Source organism: Carcharodon carcharias, chromosome 8, assembly GCF_017639515.1.
Source record: "Carcharodon carcharias isolate sCarCar2 chromosome 8, sCarCar2.pri, whole genome shotgun sequence".
NCBI classification, from domain to species: Eukaryota; Metazoa; Chordata; class Chondrichthyes; order Lamniformes; family Lamnidae; genus Carcharodon; species Carcharodon carcharias.
The window spans coordinates 151,694,597-151,718,550 of record NC_054474.1 but is presented as its reverse complement, the minus strand read 5'-3'; the positions used below and the strand labels follow the sequence as shown (position 1 = coordinate 151,718,550).

Below are 23,954 nucleotides of genomic sequence, written 5' to 3'. Positions count from 1 at the left end.
GTTTTTGTCAAAGCTTTTCATCTTGTATTCATCAGGACATGTACATTGCACCTGTTTCAGCTAAACAAAATAAGTGACAGCCATTCACTGGTTTATTCCCCAGGGCATTGCCTTGACCAATCAGAGTCAAGCTGCCTGGTTTAAATTTAAAACAATGCTTGGCAGTTAACTGTCAGTCACCATCAACTGGTGCATTCTCCATGGCAATGTCTCTACCAATAAGAGTCCACTTGCCAACCAATCAGCACTCTCTTCTCATACAGTATAAATGTTGTTTCCCCGACATTGGCATTTTCTTGCAAATTGTCCTGATGAGTGCAAGACAAAAAGCTTTGACAAAAAATGTCTCTCTTTCAGCGCTACTCAAGTTCTGTTCTACCAAACAACTTTTATAGGGTGCAAAAAAATCTGAAGGAGTAATACCAGAAATGAAAGGATATACGATGGTAGAATCTTTTTTTTTATTTGTTCATGGGGTGTGAGTAGGTCACTGGTTGGCCAGCATTTATTGCCTATCCCTAACTGCCCTTGTTCAGAGGCTATTTAAGAATCAACCACATTGCTGTGGGTCTGGAGTCACATGTGGGCCAGACCAGGTAAAGGCAGCAGATTTCCTTCCCGAAGGGCAATAGTGAAACAGATGGGGTTTTTCCTGACAATTGGCAATGGTTTCAAGACTTATAATGCAAGATTTTTATTGAATTCAAATTCCACCATCTTCTACCATCTGCCATGGCAGGATTTGAACACAGGTCCCCAGGGCATTACCCTGGGTCGCTGGATTACCATTCCAGTGACAATACCATTATGCCATTACCTCCCCTTACAGAAGAAGGGCATTCAGTCCATCATGTGCGTGCTGGCTTCAATTTTCTCCCACACCACAACATTTTCCCCATTACCTGAAAATTAGCTCTCTTCAAGGACAAAATATAAAAATTCCTACTGTGTCTGACTGCACCGCCCTTTCCAGACCTTAACTCTCTGAGGAAATTCCAAATTGTTTTCCTCTCCCTTTCTTTTCAACAATTAATTTACATTTCTCAGCCCCCACCCCACACCCCCACCAATGTTACTGAACCACTTGCTGCAAGAGATGGGACAACTGGAGAGAAACTATCAAAACCCCTTCATCATTTCGAGCACCTCCTATCAAATCTCAGTTTAACCTTTTCTGTTCCGAGGAGAACAATCGCAGCTTCAATCTCCAATCTATCTGTATAACTGAACTCCCTCATCCCTGGTACCATTCTGGTAAGTCTCCTCTCTGCCTTTTCCAGTGCCCTTGTTTCCTTCCTAAAATGTGGATCAAAATCCTGGAACTCCCTCGCTAACAGCACTGTGGGTGTACCTACACCACAGGGACTGCAGCGTTTCAAGAAGGCAGCTCACCACCACCTTCTCAAGTGCAACTAGGGATGGGCAATAAATGCTGGCCTTGTTAGCGACACCCACATCCTGTAAATGAATTAAAAAGAAAAATAAAGATACAACACGAGCTTAAAGCACAGATATTAAGTGCTGACACATGGCCTTTTTTCCCGAAGATTCTACATATCTTCGTTAAAAGGAGGTTAATTAGTAGCCAACCTCCCCCAATCCTCACCCCAGCACCCCTGCTATTTCCAGACTCCCGTCCTAGTCCAGTTCCATAGATCATAGGAACAGGATGAGGCCATTCAGCCTCTCATGTCTGTTTAGTTAGCTCCTGGCTGATCCGAATCTCAACTCCGTTTAAACACCTTTGTTCCTGATCCCTTGACCCTCTTACCACTGAAAATCTATCAATCTCAGTGTTGAAGATTTCAATTGACATCCCCCGACCCAGATCAAAAGAATACGAATAGGAGCAGGAGGAGGCCATTCGACCCATCGAACCTGTTCTGCCATTCAAAAAGATCACGGCTGATCTTAGTTCCATTATCCTGCAGTGCAGGAGCTCTGAGTGACTTAAATTACCAAAGGTTAGCAGGCAGGCCCAGCAGGAAGGTGATGGGATCGTTGACCTTCATTGCAAAGGGGGGATGGGATATAAAAGTAGGGAATTCCTGCTTCAACTTTACAGGGCCTTGGTGAGACCATATCGACAAACTCTTTGGGGGAGTGAATTTCAGATTCGCCTTTTGTTTGAAAATGTGCTTTTTAGATCTCATTTCTATATATAGCCTGGCTCCAATTTTAAGATGATTCCGCCATATTCTGGACTTCCCCATCTGAGGAAATAGTATCTACCCCATTAACCCTGTTGAACCCTTTTATCATTTTAAACACCTTGATTGGATCAACTCAACTTTCTCAACTCAAGGGAATACAAAACTAAACTAATGCAACCTGTCCTCATTTAACCCTTTAATCTCAGGGACGTTTGGATGAACCTGTGCCGCACCCCCTCCAATGGGGGGCAGCTGGGGTAGGTAGCCCAATGCTGCTGAAGCTTTTTACTTCAATCAGATGTTTTCTCTTTATTGTGTTACATCTTTAACTATTTTCACCATCCACGGTACAAGGTTACATTCCGTCTCTGGCCCTGTTAATTGACACCTTTGTATCTCGTCTGTGGGAGTCTTTACACTTTGCCTGTTAAGCATTCTTTATGTGTAATTCACACAATCCTCCTCCCACCCCCTCTTCCATCTTGCCTTATCCACACATCCTTCTATTCCTCCCTCCCTCATGTGTTTATTCAGCTTTCCCCTTAAATATGTCTACACTGTTCACTCCGTGTGGGAGCGAGTTCAACATTCTCACCATCCTCTGGGTAAAGAAGTTTCTCCTGAATTCCTGACTGGATTTATTAGTGACTGTTTTATATTCATGGCCCCTAGTTCAGGTCTCCCCCACAAGTGGAAACATCTTAAGATTCATCCTGTCAAACCCTTTCCTAATTTTAAAGACCTTTATCGGATCACCCCTCAGTGAGCAAATCCTCAGCCTGTTCAATCTTTCCCATTTAGGTAAACCCTCTCGGTATAACCCCCTGATAGGTATATCCTCTCGGTATACCCCCCTGATAGGTATATCGGTATACCCCCCGATAGGTATACCCTCTCGGTATACCCCCCTGATAGGTATATCCTCTCGGAATAGCCCCCTGATAGGTATACCCTCCCGGTATACCCCCCTGATAGGTATACCCTCTCGGTATACCCCACTGATAGGTATACCCTCTCGGTATACCTCCCTGGTAGGTATACCCTCTCGGTATACCTCCCTGGTAGGTATACCCTCTCGGTATACCTCCCTGGTAGGTATACCCTCTCGGTATACCTCCCTGGTAGGTATACCCTCTCGGTATACCTCCCTGGTAGGTATACCCTCTCGGTATACCTCCCTGGTAGGTATACCCTCTCGGTATACCTCCCTGGTAGGTATACTATACCTCCCTGGTAGGTATATCCTCTCGGTATACCCCCCTGATAGGTATATCGGTATAACCCCCAATAGGTATATCCTCTCGGTATACCCCCGTTAGGTATATCCTCTCGGTATACCCCCCTGATAGGTATATCCTCTCGGTATACCTCCCTGATAGGTATACCCTCTCGGTATACCTCCCTGATAGGTATACCCTCTCGGTATACCTCCCTGATAGGTATACCCTCTCGGTATACCTCCCTGATAGGTATACCCTCTCGGTATACCTCCCTGATAGGTATACCCTCTCGGTATACCTCCCTGATAGGTATACCCTCTCGGTATACCTCCCTGATAGGTATACCCTCTCGGTATACCTCCCTGATAGGTATACCCTCTCGGTATACCTCCCTGATAGGTATACCCTCTCGGTATACCTCCCTGATAGGTATACCCTCTCGGTATACCTCCCTGATAGGTATACCCTCTCGGTATACCTCCCTGATAGGTATACCCTCTCGGTATACCTCCCTGGTAGGTACCTCCCTGGTAGGTATACCCTCTCGGTATACATCCCTGGTAGGTATACCCTCTCGGTATACGTCTCTGATAGGTATACCCTCTCGGTATACCTCCGTGATAGGTATACCCTCTCGGTATACCTCCGTGATAGGTATACCCTCTCGGTATACCTCCGTGATAGGTATACCCTCGGTATACCTCCGTGATAGGTATACCCTCTCGGTATACCTCCGTGATAGGTATACCCTCTCGGTATACCTCCGTGATAGGTATACCCTCTCGGTATACCTCCGTGGTAGGTATACCCTCTCGGTATACCTCCCTGGTAGGTATACCCTCTCGGTATACCTCCCTGGTAGGTATACCCTCTCGGTATACCTCCCTGGTAGGTATACCCTCTCGGTATACCTCCCTGGTAGGTATACCCTCTCGGTATACCTCCCTGGTAGGTATACCCTCTCGGTATACCTCCCTGGTAGGTATACCCTCTCGGTATACCTCCCTGGTAGGTATACCCTCTCGGTATACCTCCCTGGTAGGTATACCCTCTCGGTATACCTCCCTGGTAGGTATACCCTCTCGGTATACCTCCCTGGTAGGTATACCCTCTTAGTAGGTACACTCAGTATACCCCCCCGGTAGGTATACCATCTCGGCGTACCCTCCTGATAGGTGTACCCTCTAGGCATTCCCCCCTGATAGGAGTACCCTCTCAGTATACCCCCTAGGTTCATTCTTGTAAAACTTCTTTTGCAACTCCTCCAGTAACCCCTCCCTTTCTTTGTAAGTGGAGACAAAACTGTACACGGTTCCAAATATGGTCCGACCAAGGCTCCATACAAATTTACCATAAACTCTCTGATTTTCAATTTAATGCCTATATTTAAAATATTAAACAGAAACTACAACATAGAGATAGGCCATTTGGTCCAACCATTCCATTCTGGCATTCATCTTCCAGATGAGCAGTGGTCCTGATCTCATATCCGGCCTATTTCTCTTAATCCATTATCCTTCAACCAAGCTGTCTAACCTGTTCTTCAATATGAAAGTGATGTTGTCTTCGATCGCTAAGTGCATTCCACACACTCGATCCTTGAGTAAAAATGTTTCTCCTGCTCCGTCTCCGGTTTACAGTTGGGGTCCAGAGTGACAACTGGCCACAGCACCTGTAAGCCAGGGAGTGAAACATCAGCAGGGGCTCCCTCTGCTGATCAGAGAATGGTTACAGTGCAGGCATTCGGCCCATCGTATCCATGCTGACCCTCTCCATGAGCAGCTGACTCCACTCCCCTGCCTTTCCCTTATAGCTCTGCAAATTCGTTTCTCCTCAGATAATTACCCAGTTCCCTACTGAGATCCCTGATAGCTCAGGGAGGATCCTACTTGTATTAGTGTAAAACTTTGGCCTTCTATCCATCTCCTGCGTGCAGCAGCCTCAAATACACAAACACGATGGGGTGGAGGTGGGAGATGGGGGCGGGGGGTGGGGGGATGGGGGTTGGGGGGGGCATGGGGGATGGGGGCAGGGCGGACTTGGGGGATGGGGCGGGGTTGGTTACTGCGCTGAACTGCACGTTATGGAGAGACGGAGGAAACGGGGCTTGTTCCCCTTTGGAGCAGAGAAGGCTAAGGGGACATTTGATAGAGGCGTTCAAAACGATGAAGGTTTTGGTGGAATGGCAGGAGGGTTGGTAACCGGAGGATATAGATTTAACATGATTGGTAGTGAGTCTGCTTTTGCAGAGAGCCGGCAAAGCCACAGTGGACTGAATGCCCCCCTCTCTGTGCTGTAACCAATATGATTCTGGGCTGGGAATCTGGAATGCACTGCCTGAAAGTGCAGCATAAGCAGATTCGATGGTAATTTTCGCAAGGAATTTGGATAAATACTTGGTGGGGAAATTTTGCAGGACTCTGGGTTGGAGCACGGGGATTTGAACTAATTAGATGATTCTTTTAAAGAGCTGTTACAGCCCCAATGGGCCCAATGGACTTCTGTACTGTATTGTTTTATGATTGTGAATTCTCTAGCGTAGAGGAGGTGTGTAGTTAACTCCTCAATTTGAGGACGGGTATCGGAGCTGTTGCGGATAAGGGACAGCATTGAACGGTTTAATAAGCTTGTGGCTCAGTGGGAGTGGGTAAGTGCTCTCTGAGCATGAAGCAGGTTAACAAACCGGAACTAATCCTGTTTCCTTACTCCCTCCAGGTGCTCGGATTGAAGAATTCCTTTACGAAAAGCTTGATCGCAAAATTCCCTCACGAATCACAAATGGCGAGCTGTTAGGCCAGTACATGATTGATGCTGCCAGTGAATTTGGACCTGGGACCCCTTATGGTGAGACCTCAAAGGCAATTAGTATTTTTAAAAATTATAAATATAGCAGACAAAAAACCTGTCTTAAACAACTGTTGACATGTCATCCGTGACTCAGTTGGTAACTCTCTCGCCTCTGAATCAAAGGTTATGGGTTCAAGTCCCACTCCAGGACTTGAGCACAAAATCTAGGCTGGCACTACAGTGGAGTGCTCAGGGGGTGCTGCATTGCCAGGCACTCTGGTGCAGTGCCAAGGGGGTGCTGCATTGCCAGGCACTCTGGTGCAGTGCCAAGGGGATGCTGCATTGCCAGGCACTCTGGTGCATGCCGAGGGGGTGCTGCATTGCCAGGCACTCTGGTGCAGTGCCAAGGGGGTGCTGCAATGCCAGAGGTGCTGTCTTTTCGAATGTGATATTAAACCGAGTCTTCAGCTGTCCCCTCAAGTTGATGTAAAAGACTCCATGCCACTATTTTGAAGAGCAGTGGAGTTCTCCCAGAGTCCTGGCCAATTATTCCTGAATCAACATTACAAAAAACAGACTATCTTGTTACATAGCTGTTTGTGGGAGCTTGCTGTGCGCATATTGGCTATCCTGTTTCCTACATGACAGCAGTAATTAGACTTCATTGCTATAAAGTGAATTGGGATATCTCATGTACGTGGAAGGCACTATATAAATGTAAGTCTTTTTCTTTTTTTGAAAGTAGAAAGACTTGCATTTGCATGGCACCTTTCACAGAACATCCCAATTTACTTTACAGCCAATGAAATTCTGTTTTGAAGTGTCACTGTTGTCATGTAGGAAATGCGGCAGCTGAATTATGGCCAGCAAGATCTTGTAAACAGAGATACAATCCGATTGCCTATTTTGCAGGCATTTGTCGGGAAAAGTCTCCTCTTTTTTTGAAAAAGCGCTGTTGGCTGTTTGACAAAAGAGGACAGGAAGGGCCTAACATCTCATTCGCAAGTCGGCACCTCCAACAGTGCAGCACTCCCTCAGTACTGCCCTTGGGAGCTGGATTTCTTGCTCAAGTCTCTGAAGTGGGACTTCAGTGTTACAATCTTCGAAATGGGAGGTGACAGTGCTGAGGACTAAGCTGAAAATAGTTTCTAAATGAATCTTTGCTCCCAGCACGTTTTATGATGAGCATAGGTTTGTATACCATTGAGATAAGAAGATTATAAGGCATGGCCTCATCGAGGTGTTTAAGATAATTGTAGGAAATGATGGGGTTGATGGAGAGAAATTATTTCCTCTGATCAGTCGGGTGGGTTGGGGGGGTGTGGAGTGCAGAACAAGGGGGTGGAACCTCAAGTTCGAACAAAGTCGTTCAAGGGTGATGTCAGGAAGCACTTCTTCACACGAGGGGGAGTGGAAATCTGGAACCCCCCACCCCCCCCACCATCAAATCCCCCGAAAAAGTTGTTGGTGCTGTGAGGGGAGTGGGAGAGTCAATTGAATATTGAGATTGGCGGGGTTGGTCAGGGTTATCAAAGCATATGGAACCAAGGCAGGTGGATGGAGTTGAGTTCCAGATTAACCATGATCTAATTGGATGGCAGAAGCATGCTCCAGGGCTGAATGGCCTCCTCCTGTTCCCATGTTCTTGTGTGTGTGTGTGTGTGTGTGTGTGTGTCCCTGTGTTTGTGTTAAGGCTTCACTGCAGTGGCTCAAACTTAAACTCAACAAATGAGGAGGCTTTTGCTTGGCTTCGGGGAATTGCATTTGCTAAATAAATAGCGACTCGATTGTAATGGATACCGGGGACTCGAGTTGTGAGTGTGAGTAAGTGTGCCCAGATTATGATGCCACTAGGCATCAGGTCGAAAACCCAGTGGGGGAAATGAAGTGCGGAGAGTATCTTATTTTTGATCATTGGAATTCGGAACGTGGCTCAATCCTGGGGCCTCTCGAGCTCAATGTGATGCAGATTGGAATTGGTCAGCAATTGATTTTTAAATGAGCCAGCCCTGGCCGTTGGGGGAGTGTTATTCCACAGTGTTTGAGCTCGCGACCTTTCTCTCTCTGTCTGGCAGCAATCAGACATATTGTTCAGCTTAGAGATTCGAGCATTTATTAGCATTCTTCTCAGACAAGTAATTAGTTTACAACCGATTTTATAAATTAAGTAATATCACTGGGTATGTTATGATCTCCTACTCATTAACCTGCCTGATGGTGTACAGTTCGAGATATATCACTCTATAAGAAGGAACTTCTCTCTACTCCTTCCTGGTGAATCGATGGAACCGGTTGAGTTCCTTGCAATGTATCCGATCTTTCCACACCCAACTCATGCCCAGATATTTCCCTATTGCTGAAATACAGGAAAACTTGTATTGGTTGTTCTGGAATCCATTATTCCTGCAAGCACTGGCTGAGTATATCTGCAGACTATATTCTCGGGGAGGCATTTCCAACTGGCCTGATGTTGTCCATCATCTCCTTCCTGCAGGGTCTCTGGGGGGCAACACAGCTGCTTGTACATTTGGTTAGCATGCCTGGTCTCCCCTTCCTCACAGCTCCCTGTCGGTTGAGAGACATAAAAGCTTTATGTTTGCCTGAGAGGGCAGATAGGGGCCCTCGTTTAACCTTTCATCTGAAAGAGGGCACCTCTGACAGCGCAGCACACCCTCAGTTCTGCCCCTATGACAGTGCAGCGTTGCTCCCTCAGTAATGACCCTTAATCTGACGGTGAAGCACTCACTCAGTGTTGCACCTTGGACAGTGTGGTGCTCCCTCAGTACTGACCCTTGGACAGTGTGGTGCTCCCTCAGTACTGACCCTTGGACAGTGCGGCGCCCCCTCAGTACTGACCCTTGGACAGTGCGGCGCCCCCTCAGTACTGACACTTGGATAGTGCGGCGCCCCCTCAGTACTGACCCTTGGACAGTGCGGCGCCCCCTCAGTACTGACCCTTGGACAGCGTGGCGCCCCCTCAGTACTGACCCTTGGACAGTGCGGCGCCCCCTCAGTACTGACCCTTGGACAGTGCGGCGCCCCCTCAGTACTGACCCTTGGACAGTGCGGCGCCCCCTCAGTACTGACCCTTGGACAGTGCGGCGCCCCCTCAGTACTGACCCTTGGACAGTGCGGCGCCCCCTCAGTACTGACCCTTGGACAGTGCGGCGCCCCCTCAGTACTGACCCTTGGACAGTGCGGCGCCCCCTCAGTACTGACCCTTGGACAGTGCGGCGCCCCCTCAGTATTGACCTTCGGACAGTGCGGTGCCTCCTCAGTACTAACCCTGGGACAGTGCGGTGCCCCCTCAGTACTGACCCTCGGACAGCACAGCACCCCCTCAGTACTGACCCCCCGACAGTGCGGCGCCCCCTCTGTACTGACCCTCAGGCAGTGTGGCGCTCCCTCAGTACTGACCCTTGGACAGGGCGGCGCCCCCTCAGTACTGACCCTCAGACAGCACAGCGCCCCCTCAGTACTGACTCCCAGGTGGTGTGGCACTCCCTCGGTACTGTGCTGATGTGTCAGCCTTGATTATATCCTCAATGGAATTTGAACCCACTTAACCCAGGAGCATGAGGCGCTAACACTGAATCATGGCTGCCATGTATTTTTGGGCATGAGTGCTGGTGCAAGGGGACACTTTAATTTGGCCCAGGTGCTTTGTACTTCATGGATATTGGTAGAGAAAGCTGAACCACGTGATTGGTTGGGTGGGGGAGAGATAAAGGCGGATTATGTAAACTGGTGTTTCTATTTTGTGTTTCTTACCCACTACAAATCTGCCTCCTCACAGTGGAACTCACCTCTGTGGCTGACAGCTCGGTGGGAGTCTGTAATTTGCTCATGAGTTCAGCTGCCTGATCTCATTTGTTGCAGTGACTGTGGGAGTCGCTGATGGAGCTGGAGCTGGGGTGGGGTAGGGGAGGGGAGGGATGCAGAGACCTGCTGGACTGAGGGGGCCTTGGCAATGTTCCCGCTAAGCTGTATATGCCCACAGGCCAGGCGGCATGCAGGAAGGTACCATGCAGGCATTGCTCCACATTGAATACCACACGTGTAAGGAAAAAATTTAAAGGTGCCGTGCCTCGAGAATACTGGCCCCCACACAATGACGAAATGTCACAGGGGTGTTGGTCACTGGGTCAGGGGTCACTGGCCCGGGGCTCGGGGTCACTGACCCAGGGGTCAGGGATCATAGGCTGGGGGTTGGGAATCACTGGGCTGCGAGCAAGGAGTCACTTCCAATGACATTTCGCAAACTGAATTGTAACCCAGGGAACGGTCGATAATTACAGATTCTGTGATTCCACAACCTGGGGGATAGAATTCTTTAATTGTCCTGCTTAAGTAAAATAAAAATTAACCTGTGGAAATTAAAGGGAATGTTCCTTCCAGAAAGACCTATAATTCTCCCATTTTTCGAGCTTCTATGTTCTGAATTATTTTGTTTTGCTGTTTCTTCGTCGCTGTAAATTCAAAATCCATGCAAAGGATATTAGCCTTTTGTTCATTCATCTTCTTGTCTCCTCTCTAGTCTTTTCTCTAATGCTGCACTCTCTTTAGCCAGCTCCCCAGGGCACTTTTATTAATAACTGCCATAATAATTTACTACAGAAAATGGTTGATGGAAAATATATGTAGCTGTCAGAATTTTAATGTATTGCAGCTGCAGAAAACACAAAAGTGTGTTTTTGTTCTCCCTCTTTCTCTCCCATTCTCTCTCTGGCACCGTCCGTCTCTCTCTCTCTCTCTCTCTCTCTCTGGTGCCCCCGACCCTCTCTCCCTGCCTTTCACCCCCTCCCTCTCTCTCTGCCTGTCACTCCCTGTCCCTGTCTGTCACCCCTCCCTCTCTCCCTGCCTGTCACCCCTCCCTCTCTCTCTGCCTGTCACTCCCTGTCCCTGCCTGTCACCCCTCCCTCTCTCCCTGCCTGTCACCCCTCCCTCTCTCCCTGCCTGTCACCCCTCCCTCTCTCCCTGCCTGTCACCCCTCCCTCTCTCCCTGCCTGTCACCCCTCCCTCTCTCCCTGCCTGTCACCCCTCCCTCTCTCCCTGCCTGTCACCCCTCCCTCTCTCCCTGTCTGTCACCCCTCCCTCTCTCCCTGCCTGTCACCCCTCCCTCTCTCCCTGCCTGTCACCCCTCCCTCTCTCCCTGCCTGTCACCCCTCCCTCTCTCCCTGCCTGTCACCCCTCCCTCTCTCCCTGTCTGTCACCCCTCCCTCTCTCCCTGTCTGTCACCCCTCCCTCTCTCCCTGTCTGTCACCCCTCCCTCTCTCCCTGTCTGTCACCCCTCCCTCTCCCTGCCTGACAACACCCCACATCCCTGCCTGACACCCCCCACGCCTGTCACCCTCCCCTTTCTGCCTGTCACCCCTCCCTCTCTCCCTGCCTGACAACACCCCACCTCCTTGCCTGACACCCTCCCCTCCCTGCCTGACACCCCCCACACCTGTCACCCTCCCCTGCCTGCCTGTCACTCCCCCTCCCCCTCTCTGGTGAGGGGATGCTTTCCGTGGGCCAGGCTTTTCCCTGTAGGGAGGGAGAGAAACAGTAGCCTAGCAGCTCCCCAGCCACTGACCCCCAACTCCCCCAATCTGTGCCTCGGCAGCTCTCTGGCCCGGGGTAGTGAAGGAGGTCAGAAACAGTCCAGAGAGAGCATACCCCATGATGCAACATTTTAATTTGCAAGGTATCTCTCTCTAACAGTGCTGTCAGCAAACTGCGCCTCCACAGCTGATTAACGTCTTTCATTACTCTGAACGTAGGAATAGGAGAAGGCCATTCAGCCCCTTGGGTCTGTTCTGCTATTCAATGAGGTCCTGGTTGATCTGAGACCTAACTTCATAAACCTGCCTTTGTCCTATATCCCATAATACCTTTGCATAACAAACATCTGTTAACCTTAGATTTAAAATTGACAACTGATCTCGTATCCATTGCGATAGTAAACTCTACCATCCTTTGTGTGAAGAAGCGTTTCCTAATTTCACCCCTCAAAGTCTAGACAATAGTCCTAGATGTCCCAACCATCGGAAATAGATTCTTCCTGATCTACCCTATCTGGCCTCCTGAATATCTTGAAAACTGATCAAGTCATCCCTTATCCTTCAAAATTCCACGGAATACAACCCTAGTTTGTGTAATCCCTCCTCACATTGTAACTCTCAGAGTGTGCAGGTATTGTTCCGCTAAATTTATACTGTACTCCCTCACCATCAGTACTTCCTAAGGTGCAGTGCTCAGAACTGCTCACCGCAACCCCAGGTGTGTTCTAACCAGGGTGTTGTAAAACTGAAGCCTAAATTCCACTCCCTTGTATCCTAGTCCTCCAGGTATAAAGGCCAACACTCTGTCAGCCTTTTAGATTATTTTCTGTACCTGTTCGTGACATTTTAATGATCTGTATACCTGGACCCCCCCCTTCCCCCAAGTCTCTTTGGGTTGCTAGTGTTTCAAGCTTTCCACCATTTAGAAAGGATTCTGCCCTATGTTCTTTAGCTCCAAAGTGGCTGACCTCATTTTTACCCATGTTAAAATCCATTTGCCAAAGTTTTGCCCATTCATTTAATCCATTGATGTCTCTTCTTGTAATTTCATGCTTCTCTCTACACTGCAAACAGTGGCGTCAGCAAATATGGATCAGCATCTAGGATAATCCTCACTTCACCACTGCCGACCATGCCTTCAGCTGCTGAGGTCCTAAGCTCCAGGATTCCTTCTCTAAACCTCTGCATCTCTCCCCTTCTGCTTTTTCCTTTAAGATGCCCCAACAAGATGCATTTCTTTAATGAAGCTTTTAGTCATTGACCCTAATACCTCCTTATGTGTCTTGGTGCCAGATTTTTGTTTTATAAGCGGTCCTGTGAAGTACCCTCAGGGGCATTTTATAAGGTAAAGGTGCTTTATAAATATGAAGTGTTGCCGCAGTGGAATTGCTGAGATAATGAATCTGGATCAATCTGATTCAAGGAAGACGATTTTTTGTTGTTGCTAGACGAGTGTTGTAAAGTATTTGAACACTGCCAATAATGGCTGGTTTTTAACCAGTAAGGGAATCGAGGCTTATGGGGAAGAGGCAGGAAAGTGGAGTTGAGGATTATCAGGTTAGCCATGATCTCATTGAATGGAGGAGCAGACTCGATGGGCCGAATGGCCTACTTCTGTTCTTATGGTCTATGGCTGAAAACTCGACACCAATGTTTCCCAAACTTTTCCGCCACGGAACACTTTTGACCACCAGAAGTTATTGCCGGAACCCCAGCTGTAGCGCCTCAATGTTTTTACTCATTAAGCTGCACATTACAATATCTTTTGCAAAAGGCTTGATCAGGTTTTCTCTGATTGTTTGGGCTTCTCCCACGAGTACAGTGCGGGAACTTACTTCATAAGCTGCCCCTGTTGCATTTTCATTATCGGTTTTGACAGTTTCTAACATCAAGGTTTTTACAGTTTGTAAGTTCATTGACCTTTCTTTCAAACTTTTGTCTTTACCTTTGTGGTAATCTGAGGTGTAATACACTTTTAAGAGACTGTGAGCAGATTGACCACATGACTGTAAGACCCATTAGCGCTGTAGCATGGGCTAACCAGGTTAATGATAGTCTAGAGTAGGGTCTAGTTGGAGAAGCCCACATCATGTTAATGCTCTGTTGTTTGTGTAAGTAAATAGTATGTGCTCCATTTCACATTGGTCTCTGCGTCTGCTGTATATTGTAATCGATTGACCTGCCGACAGATAAGTGTGCAACAGATTCCCGAGCAAAGTGACCCATAGTTAAAACATAAAGCTTTATATTTGGAACGATTTGTTTCCAAATGCCTTTGCAGTTTAGCAGGTGCCATGGAATTGATGGATAATATTTTGTAGTACATGTTGACTTAGGGGAACCTTTTTCTCCAACTCACGCAAATCCAAAGGGCAAATAGCTCTCGTCGTGCTTACGTTTCTTATTTCCTGCTGCTGATTCAGTGGATGCGGGTGACGATCGCTTCATTTTGGAAAGACCATTTTCCAATTTTGCAGCAGTGGTTAGCTGAAGTGGTCCACCTTAATCACTAGTTATTATATCAGGAGAATCTGCTTTTTACTTCTTTAGGGCCTCTTCCTTTACCCACCGATCTACAGCTGTAAGCAGCCTGCCCTAGTGTAATTTTGTAACATTACGAAACTTCACAAACACTAACCCAGCAGGTACTGCAGGAGTACCTTCTCCACACAGGCTGCAATGGTTCAACAACATAGCTCACTGCTACTGCCTCTTTCCCGTCCCACCTCACCCCTCCCCACCGCCGATGCCCACCCCCCTCCCCACCACCATTCCTTTTCAAATACAGCTCCGAATACGGGCACCCGCCTAGTTACTTGCTGCTACTACTTAGGTGGGACCTTTTTTATTTCTAATTCATTCTTGGGATGTGGGTGTTGTGGCAAGGCCAGCATTTATCACCTGTGGCTATGTGCCCCTTGAAAAGGTGACAGTGAGCCATGTTGTTGAACCACTGCAGCCTGTGTGGAGAAAGTACTCCTGCAGTACCTGCTGGGTTAGGAAATTCCAGGGTTCTGACCCAGCGACAATGAAGGAGCAGCGAATGTGTGCCCAGGTTGGGTTGGTGTGTGACATGGGAGGGGAGCCATGGGAGTGATGGCGTTCCCTGGACTCAGTGAAACGGGGAGAAAGAAATAGGAATAGGGAGAATTGGGGAAGGGGGAAGAAAGATTAGGACCAACATGGGGAAAGTAAAGAGAGGTGAAGTTTTAAAGAAATTTATGCAACTGGGGAATGTCGGGATAATGGAAGTCGTGTCACTTCTTTTTGAGAAAAAAAATCTTGCATCAAATTTTCTACAACTGATGGTGAGTTTTTTTAAATTGCTGGCCATGTCTACAATGATATTTTCCAATCTGAATTTGGGAACACAGTGGGAGGGAAGCAGATTGCTAAACCTTATTACTTGAGCCTGAGAGCTGGGATGACATGAAGCAGACTGGGTGATCTGGCTGTGCAATGATCTGATTGCCTCTGGTTGTCGCACAGCATCAATTGACCTCTGGAAATTTAGTTCAGCTGAAGGATGACGTGCTCTGTGTTTGATGTTCCTGATAAGACTCTGCTGCCTGACGACTGAATAGATCTGATTTTATTTTTTTGTCCTGGTATTATTTATCTAGTTACTTAACCCTTCTAAGTCAGTGGAGTGCTGTTGTGTCTTCTATGGAGTTACTTGTGATGCTTCCAAGATGAAGGATTATGATAGAGTAGATATAAGAAGTTGTTTCTGCTGGCAGACAGGTCAATAACCGGGTGGGGGGCACATTAAAGAACCAGAGCAGAGATGAGTTTTTTTTAAACACAGCGACTTGTGATCTGGAATGCGCTGCCCGAAAGGGTGGAAGCAGATTCAATAGTAACTTCCAAAAAAGAATTGGATATATACTTGGAAAGGAGGAAACTGCAGAACTATTGGGGAAAGAGCAGGGGGAGTGAGATTAATTGGACAGCTTTTTCAAAGAGCTGCCACTGATATGATGGGCCAAGTGGCCTCCTTCTGAGCTGTATAACTCCATGATGAGAAGGGGGAGGCAGTGGCATAGTGGTATTGTCACTGGTCTGGTAAACCAGAGACCCAGGGTAATGCCCTGGGGACTTGGGTTTAAATTCCCCTAGGCACATGGTGGAATTTGAATTCAATAAAAAAATATCTGGAATTAAAAGTCTAATGGTGACCATGAAACTACTGTCGATTGTTGTAAAAACCCATCTGGTTCACTGATGTCCTTTAGGAAAGGAAATCTGCCATCCTTACCTGGCCTACGTGTGACTCTAGACCCACAGCAATGTGGTTGACTCTTAAAATGCCCTCTGAATAAGGGCAATTAGGGATGGGCAATAAATGCTGGCCTAGCCAGCGATGTCCACATCCCATGAACGAATAAAAATAAATTTGAAAAAAGATGGGGAAATAACATAGATTTATAAGGAGTGGGTCATGTTTGACAAGGAGGTCTTGTGGTGCAGTGGGTAGTATCCATACCACTAAGCCAGAAGCTCTGGGTTCAAGTCCCACTTCAGGACTTGATGGCCATGGAAGGTGCATTCATAACGTGGCAAAACAGGTTTTCAGCCTGTAAATCCTTCCACTATGGCAGGCGTTAAGTACAGGAGAGTTTCCTGGCCAGCCATACTGCAGAAGGCGACAGCAAACCCATGTAGTACTTTGCCAAGCATAATCAGGACCAATCCAATGGGAGCCCATGGTTACCAACGCCATCTTGGGCTTGGTACCTGAAGGAGAAAGGAAAAGGGTCATGTTTAATTGACCTGGTTAAATTCTTTTGTGAAAATCATTTTATGCAGATAAAGGGAATATGGAGCATGTTTTCCCTAGGTTTGCAGAACACATTTGTTTGGGTGCCACAAGAGAGGCTTTTCATAAAAATAAAGCACATGTTGGTAAAGAAAATATAACTGCACATCGTTCCAGATACAAATGATTTTAATGTGGGCACAATGAATGTACTGACAATTTACTGTTAGAAAAGGTGGAGCCATGACAGACTGTGAGGAGGAAGGCCAGATATGAACAGGTTAGTGGGGATTGGGGGAGGTGGGTGCAGCTGTTAACGGAAACTGCAGGGAAATGTGAAGTGTTCTATGTTGGAGAGAGGGAAAGGACAGTGAACAGAAGTGTTTCCTAAATAGAGTAAGATTCTCACAAGAGAGATCTAGGGTCACCGAATCATAGATGATTGAATAGAAAGACTTGCATTTAAGTAGCTCCTTTTACAGACACCCAACATCCAAAAGCACTTTCAGCCAATGAAGTACTTTTGAAATGTAGCACTGTTGTAATTTAGGAAATGCAGCAGCCAATTTGTGCACAGCAAGCTCCCACAAAAAGTAATTAATGACCAAATAATTTGTTTTTAATGTGTTGATTGAGGGATAAATATTGGCCAGAGCGGAAGGGAAAATTCTCTTACTCTTTTTCAAAATAGTAGCATGGAACCTTTTACATTGACCCAAGTAGGCAGATAGAACCCCTTTTAAAAAGTTTTTTCATGGTGTTGCTGGCTGGACCAGCATTTATTGCCCATCCCTGATTGCCCTTGAGAAGGTGGTGGTGAGCCACCTTCTTGAACCTCTGGAGTCCATGTGGTGTAGGTACACCCACAGTAATGTTAGGGAGGGAGTTCCAGGATTTGGACCCAGCGACAGTGAAGGAACGGCAATATATTTGCAAGTTAGGATGGCGAGTGACTTGGAGGGGAACTTGCAGGTGGTGGTGTTCCCATCTATTTGCTGCCCTTCTCCTTCTAGCTGGTAGAGTTTGCAGGTTTGGAAGATGCTCTTGAAGGAGACTTGGCAAGTTGCTGCAGTGCATCTTGTAGAAAACTAACAAAAGGAGAAGAAAGAACTTGCATTTGTATAGCACCTTTCATGACCTCTGGAAGTCCCAGAGCGCTTTACACCCAATGAAGTGCTTTTTGAAGAGTAGTCACATTGAAGAACAGAGAAACATGGCAGCCCAATATGTGCACAGCAAGCTCCCACAAACAGCAGTGGGATAAATGCCTAGATAAGCTGTTTTAGCTTTTACCCACAGGTGGCTTAGAAGGTAAAATACTTACCAGCAGTAGGTATTGAGACAGAGACATTAACCTAATTAAAAGGGGATTGGATAAGATTTAGAACTGAAAAGAATTGGAAAGGATGCAAGGAAATGGCAAATTAACATTGCACAGGAATGAAGGGCCAACTGGCCTGTTTTGGTGCTGTAACCTGACTGTAGACAGGAGAAGTGAGCTGGAAGCTGGAGCAAGCTCCAGTCCAAGTTCACTTTCCTACTGAAAAGTTTCAGATGACCGCTGAATTTGACCAGTGAGCAATCAAAAAGGGGAATGTTAATTCCTGAGTCAGTCCTGTGTTTAGACTCCTGATGGTGGTGGCATTCGACTACAAGTAGAAAGGAGAGGATAAATAGCAGAGGCTCCTAGCTGGACATGCTGCAGTAACTCCTTCAGCATCATTGCTCTGCTAAATAGGGGTGCTAGAGACGGTAGTGTAGTGGTAATGTCACGAGACCAGTAATCCAGAGGCCCAGTCTAATGCTCTGGGACCATTGCAGCGGGTGGAATTTGAATTCAATTAATACATCTGGAATATAAAGCTAATCTCAGAAATGCTGACCCTGACAAGTATCATCAATTGTTGTAAAAACCCACCTGGTTCACTCATGCCCCTTTAGGGAAGGAAATCTGCCACCCTTACCCGGTCTGGCCTACTTGTAACTCCAGACCCACGGAAGTCTGGTTGACTCTTAACTGCCCTCTGAAATGGCCTAGCAAGCCACTCAGTTCAAGGGCAATTAGGGACCACTTTACCAGCGATGGGCACATCACATGAAAGAATAATTTTTTTAAAAAATCAATGGTGCTGTGTTTGGCTTTTTCTGGGTGTTTTGTTCTCTGCTGTAACTAATGCCTTGTCTGCAATTATGAGCTGATGGAACTGGCTTAAAAAAATATCTGAAATGGGACCAATCTTTCTAGTTGTAAATCAGATGAGGTTGTCAACTAGGTGAGGCTGAATGGATTTTAACCCATCCTACCCCACACAGAACTACGCGAGCTATAATTCACTTTGCAGCCAAGGCTGAAAATTCATTGAAAATGACTTTTTAATTGGTATCTGTTGGGTGTATCTGCACACATCCATGGTCATGCAGCACAGTGCATGACGTGTGTACATGTGCATGTCCACGCATATGCACGGGTCCATGTATATGTGCGTGTTTCTGAGTAAATGTGCATCTTTCCTGTCCCCCTTGCAAGTTGAGTCTGCCATACAATCAGGGCGATTAAAGATAATAAAATAGGCACCTGGATTATAGCAATGGACACCACCAGTACCTGTAAAATTCTTTTCTGGGATTTTGTTCATTTTTTTGACACACACACGCACACGCACACGCGCACGCGCACACGCACACGCACACGCACACACGCACACGCACACACACACACACACACACACACACACACACACACCCAGGTGAGGACGGTGGATTTCCTTCCCTGAAGGACAGCAGTGAACAACAATGTTTTGATGGTCATCATCAGACTTTTAATTCCAGATTTTTATTGAATACAAATTTCACCATCTGCCCTGGTGGGATTTGAACCTGGGTCCCACCCCAAGCATTACTCTGGCCCTCTGGAGTAATAGTCCAGTGCCAATACCATTATGTCATTGCCTTCCGATTGAGTATTAGGTATCTAACCAATTCCCTTTTGAAAGTTACTATTGTCTCCATCACCCATTCAGGCAGCACGTTCTAGATCATAACAATTTACTGTGTAAAAAAAAATTCTCTACATTTCTCACAACCACACCCTCCCCCTTCCCCTCCTCCCACCGCCATAACACACCCGCACCCTCCCCATCAAAACCACCCCCACCGCCATAACACCCCCCCATCACAACCCCTTCCCCACCGCCACAACCCCTCACCACCACCACAACCGCCCCCACCGCCACAACCCCCCACCGCCGCCACAACCCCCCCACTGCCACAACCCACCACCACCACCACAACCCCCCAACGCCGCCACAAACCCCCACCGCGACAGCCCCCCACCGCCGCCACAACCCCCCACCGCCGCCACAACCCTCCACCACTGTCACAACCCCCCACCGCCACATCCCTCCTCCCACCGCCACAACCCCCCCCCCCATGTCCCATGCCCCCCATGTCCCACGCCCCCTCCACCGTCACAACCCCCCTCCCACCGCCACAACACCCCTCCCTATTCTTTTGCTCGTTATGTAAATCTACACCCTCTGGTGACTGATCCTCCTGCGAGCTTCTCCTTAGTTACTTTATCGAAAGCCTTCACGAACATATGTTATTCATGGATTGGGCAGCATTGTGTGAATTGATGACATTTAGGAGGATTAATAGCTACCGTTCTATTTTACAACTAACAAAAAGGAAATCCCTAAGGCGCAGTTATAGAAAAACCTCCGCACTTCCAGCCACAACAAGGCATCAGCCAAATTTTGTAGAAATTGACTTGGAGCATTTTGTTCAGCCCAGTAGAGTTAATCTTCATTTTCCTGATGGCACTTTGGCAAAGAGTGAGAACGAGAGAAGGGAAGCTGTACCATGCTTCACATTCCTCATTCAATATAAAAATTAATTATTTCTGAAAGGCTGGGACATTCTGTAGCTGCAGATTTCTCTGGTACTTTAATAGTGCAGTCCTAGTGAGGCAAAATGGCTGTTTCAGCCCCATTCTCCCCCTCTTACCCATCCCTCACTTTGCACAGCCTAGTGTTCTGCCAGGATAGATACAGCTCCCCCACTCGGCTTTGAGGTGCTGTATGTATAGAAGCACTCGTACGAATGTATGAATTAGGAGCAGGAGTGGGCCATTCAGCTCCTCAAGCCTGCCCCTCCATTCAATAAGATCATGGCTACCTTTGCCAATCTGATTTGTCCAATCTATATATAGATTAAAATCACCCACAATTATCACTGTACATTTCTTACAAGCGCCCATTATTTCTACCCCATGCTATAGTATAGTTACTGTGAGGGGGCCTATAAGCCACTCTCACAAGTGACTTCTTACCTTTACTATTTCTCATCTCTACCCAAACTGATCCTACATCTTTATTTCCAGAACTAAGACCGTCTCTCTCTAGTGTACCAATGTTATCCTTAATTAACAGAGCCTCCCCAGCACCTTTTCCCAGCTTCCTGTCCTTCCTAAATGTACCTTGAATATTCATGTCCCAATCTTCATCATCCTGCAGCCGTGTCTCTGCAATGGCTATCAGATTACACATATTTCTATTTGCGCTGTCAATTCATCTGTTTTATTATGAATGCTACATGCATTCAGATACAGAGCCTTTAGTTCTGTCTTTTTACTATTTTTGTAACCTCTCGCCTTATCTGCTGGTGCACTCTTAGATTTGTAAACTCTGTCTCTTCCTGCCACACTCTGATCATCATTTCCCTTTTTCCTACATGCTCTCTTGCCTTGTCTTCTCTATTTAATTTAACACATCTTCCCAAACTTGATTCCCTTGCCCCCAGTATTTAAAGCCCTCTCTACTGCCCTAGTAATACGACTCGCCGGAACACTTCTTGCAGCACAGTTCAGATAAAGACTGTCCTGATGGTACAGCTCCCACTTTCTGCAGTACTGGTGCCAATGCCCCATGAATTGAAACCCATTTCTCCCACACCAATCTTTGAGCCACACATTTAGTTCTCTAATCTGGTTTACCCTCTACACCAATTTGTTCGTGGCTCAGGTAGTAATCCAGAGTTTATTACCTTTGAGGTCCTGCTTTTTAAGTTAGCCTCGAGCTGCTCATACTCCCTCAGCAGAACTTCTTTACTAGTCATTGGTAGTGATGTGGACCACGGCCACTGGATCCTCCTCCTCCCACTGTAAGTTCCTCTCCAGCCTAGAGCAGATGCCCGGAACCCTAGCAACAGACAGGCAACAAAACAGTCTGGACTCTCACTCTTGGCTACAAAGAACTGTGTCTATCCCCCTGACTATACTGTCTCCTACTACCACTACATTCCTATTAACTACACCTTCGTCACCAACACCCTCACCACTCCGCCCCCCACTCCCCACCCCTGCTTGAACGGCTTCCAGTACTATTGTGGCATGGTCAGTTGCTCATCCCCCCCTCCAGCCACCGCTTTCATCCACACAGACTTCAAAAACCTCAAACCTGTTGGACAATTGCAAAAGCTGAGGCTCCTCCACTTCTAGCTTCTGGGTCCCGTGTCTTAAGTAAGGAGACCAGTACTGTACACAAAATTCCAGATGTGGTCTCACCAATGCCCTGTACAACTGAAGCATAACCTCCCTACTTTTATGTTCAATTCCCCTCGCAATAAATGATAACATTCTATTAGCTTTCCTAATTATTTATACCTGCAAACTAGTCTTTTGTGATTCATGCACAAGGATACCCTGATCCTCTGCACTTCAGTTCTGCAATTTCTCACCATTTAGAAAATATGCTTCTTTGTCTATTTTGACAGGAAAAATAAAAAAATTCACATTTTCCCATATTATACTCTATTTGCCAGATCTTAGCCCACTCATTTAACCTGTCTATGTCCCCTTGTAGCCTCCTTATGTCCTCTTCACAATTTACTTTCCCACCTATCTTTGTATCATCAGCAAATTTAGCCACCATTTCTTCTGTCTCTTATCCAAGTCATTTATGTACATTGCAAAAAGTTGAGGCCCCAACACTGGTCCCTGTGGTATTCCACTCATTACATCCCACCAATCAGAAAAAGACCCATTTAAGGCTACCCTCTGTTTCCTGTTAGCTGGTCAATCTTCTCTCCATGTCAATATGTTAACCTCTAAACCATGAGCTTTTATTTTCCACACTAACCTTTGATGTGGCACCTTATCAAATGCCGCCTGGAAATCTAAGTACAGTACATTCACCGGTTCCCCTTTATCCACAGCACATGCGACTCCTTCAAAAAAACTGTCGCCTACACCCAAAGACTTGGAATTCTGCCTCTCCTCCTCTATCCTTTTTTTAAGGCGGCCCTTAAAACCTACCTCTTTGACCAAGCTTTTGATCACCTGCCCTGATATCTCCTTCAGTGGCTCAGTATCAAATTTTGTTTGATAATGCTCCCATGAAGCACCTTGGAACATCCTGCAGGGTTAAAGGCGTTATATAAATTTAAGTTGTTGCTGTTGAGTTGAGTTGTGGAACTGTAGCAGATCATAACCTCTGACTGCTGCTTGCATTCGATTGTGGACCTCTGATAAACTGTTCCAACGGGCATTGCAGACTCTAGTTAGTAATCAGCCCCTTTCATACAAACGACCCAAATGGTATCTGATCAACCTCCTGTGTTACAGGGGTCTGCATGATGAGCAAGTGCTTTCAATTGGCCTGAGCTAAGCTGGGCCTGTTTGAAAACCTCCTGAAAGTCATGTGTAGATTTTCTTTTTATGTACAAGATAATCCTTTTCCTTGGATTTCACTCCTAGCTACTTGTGTTGGGATGGAGGGGCCAATGGATTGCTTTCCACTTTCCTGTGTTGCAGCAATAAGAGCAAGTACAGAAACACTTGGGAATGATGGGGGTCAGGGTGAATGTTTTCGTTTGATGGCAGCAGCCTGCCTGCTTTTGTCTTTTCATCACTTTTCAGCCTTCCAACATTAGCAGCACACGGGCAATGCTTGGTGTCAAGAGGGTTTGAGTTAATGCAACACAGCTCAGGTCTAACTCATATCTCTATTCTGGACGTTGAGTGTTTCAATAGACTTCCATTGGGTGCTGTTGCAGCTAATTATCATCAATTCAGCTTTTCCTTGACAATGCAGTGGTACTATCGCACCAACGGCACTGTGAGTCCACTGCTTCCCCTTTGGAGTGGTATTTGTTGGATTTTACCCACTGTAGAATTTCACACTAACGCCTCCGTATTTTTGCCTCAAACCCAAAGGAAAGGCCGCTTATAGCAAGATGTTTGCTGACTTCCACTGCTTCTCAGTCCAACAAATTCCTCCAAGGCCTCGCTCCCCTTTCTACCTCTCTAATCTCCTCCAGCCTTACAACCTTCCGAGGTCCCCACACTCCTCCAACCTGACAGCTTACGCATCCCGGATTTCCATTGCTCCACAACTGGTGGCTGTGCCTTCCGTTACCCAGACCCTAAGCTTTGGAATTCCCTGCCTAAATCTCTGCTCCTTTTAAGCAATCCTTAAAGCCTACTTTTCAG

General features: G+C 46.9%; 1 protein-coding gene across 6 annotated transcripts in view; it reads left to right on the top strand.

The window, feature by feature from the left end:
- Positions 1-23,954, top strand: part of sh3glb2a (SH3-domain GRB2-like endophilin B2a) — a 115,672-nt gene that overhangs the window by 54,418 nt on the left and 37,300 nt on the right. For all 6 annotated transcript variants that reach the window (XM_041193921.1, XM_041193920.1, XM_041193919.1 and 3 more), the window contains exon 3: positions 6,089-6,217. In XM_041193921.1, the coding sequence (XP_041049855.1) occupies positions 6,089-6,217 (129 nt within the window). The remainder of the gene's footprint in view (positions 1-6,088; positions 6,218-23,954) is intronic.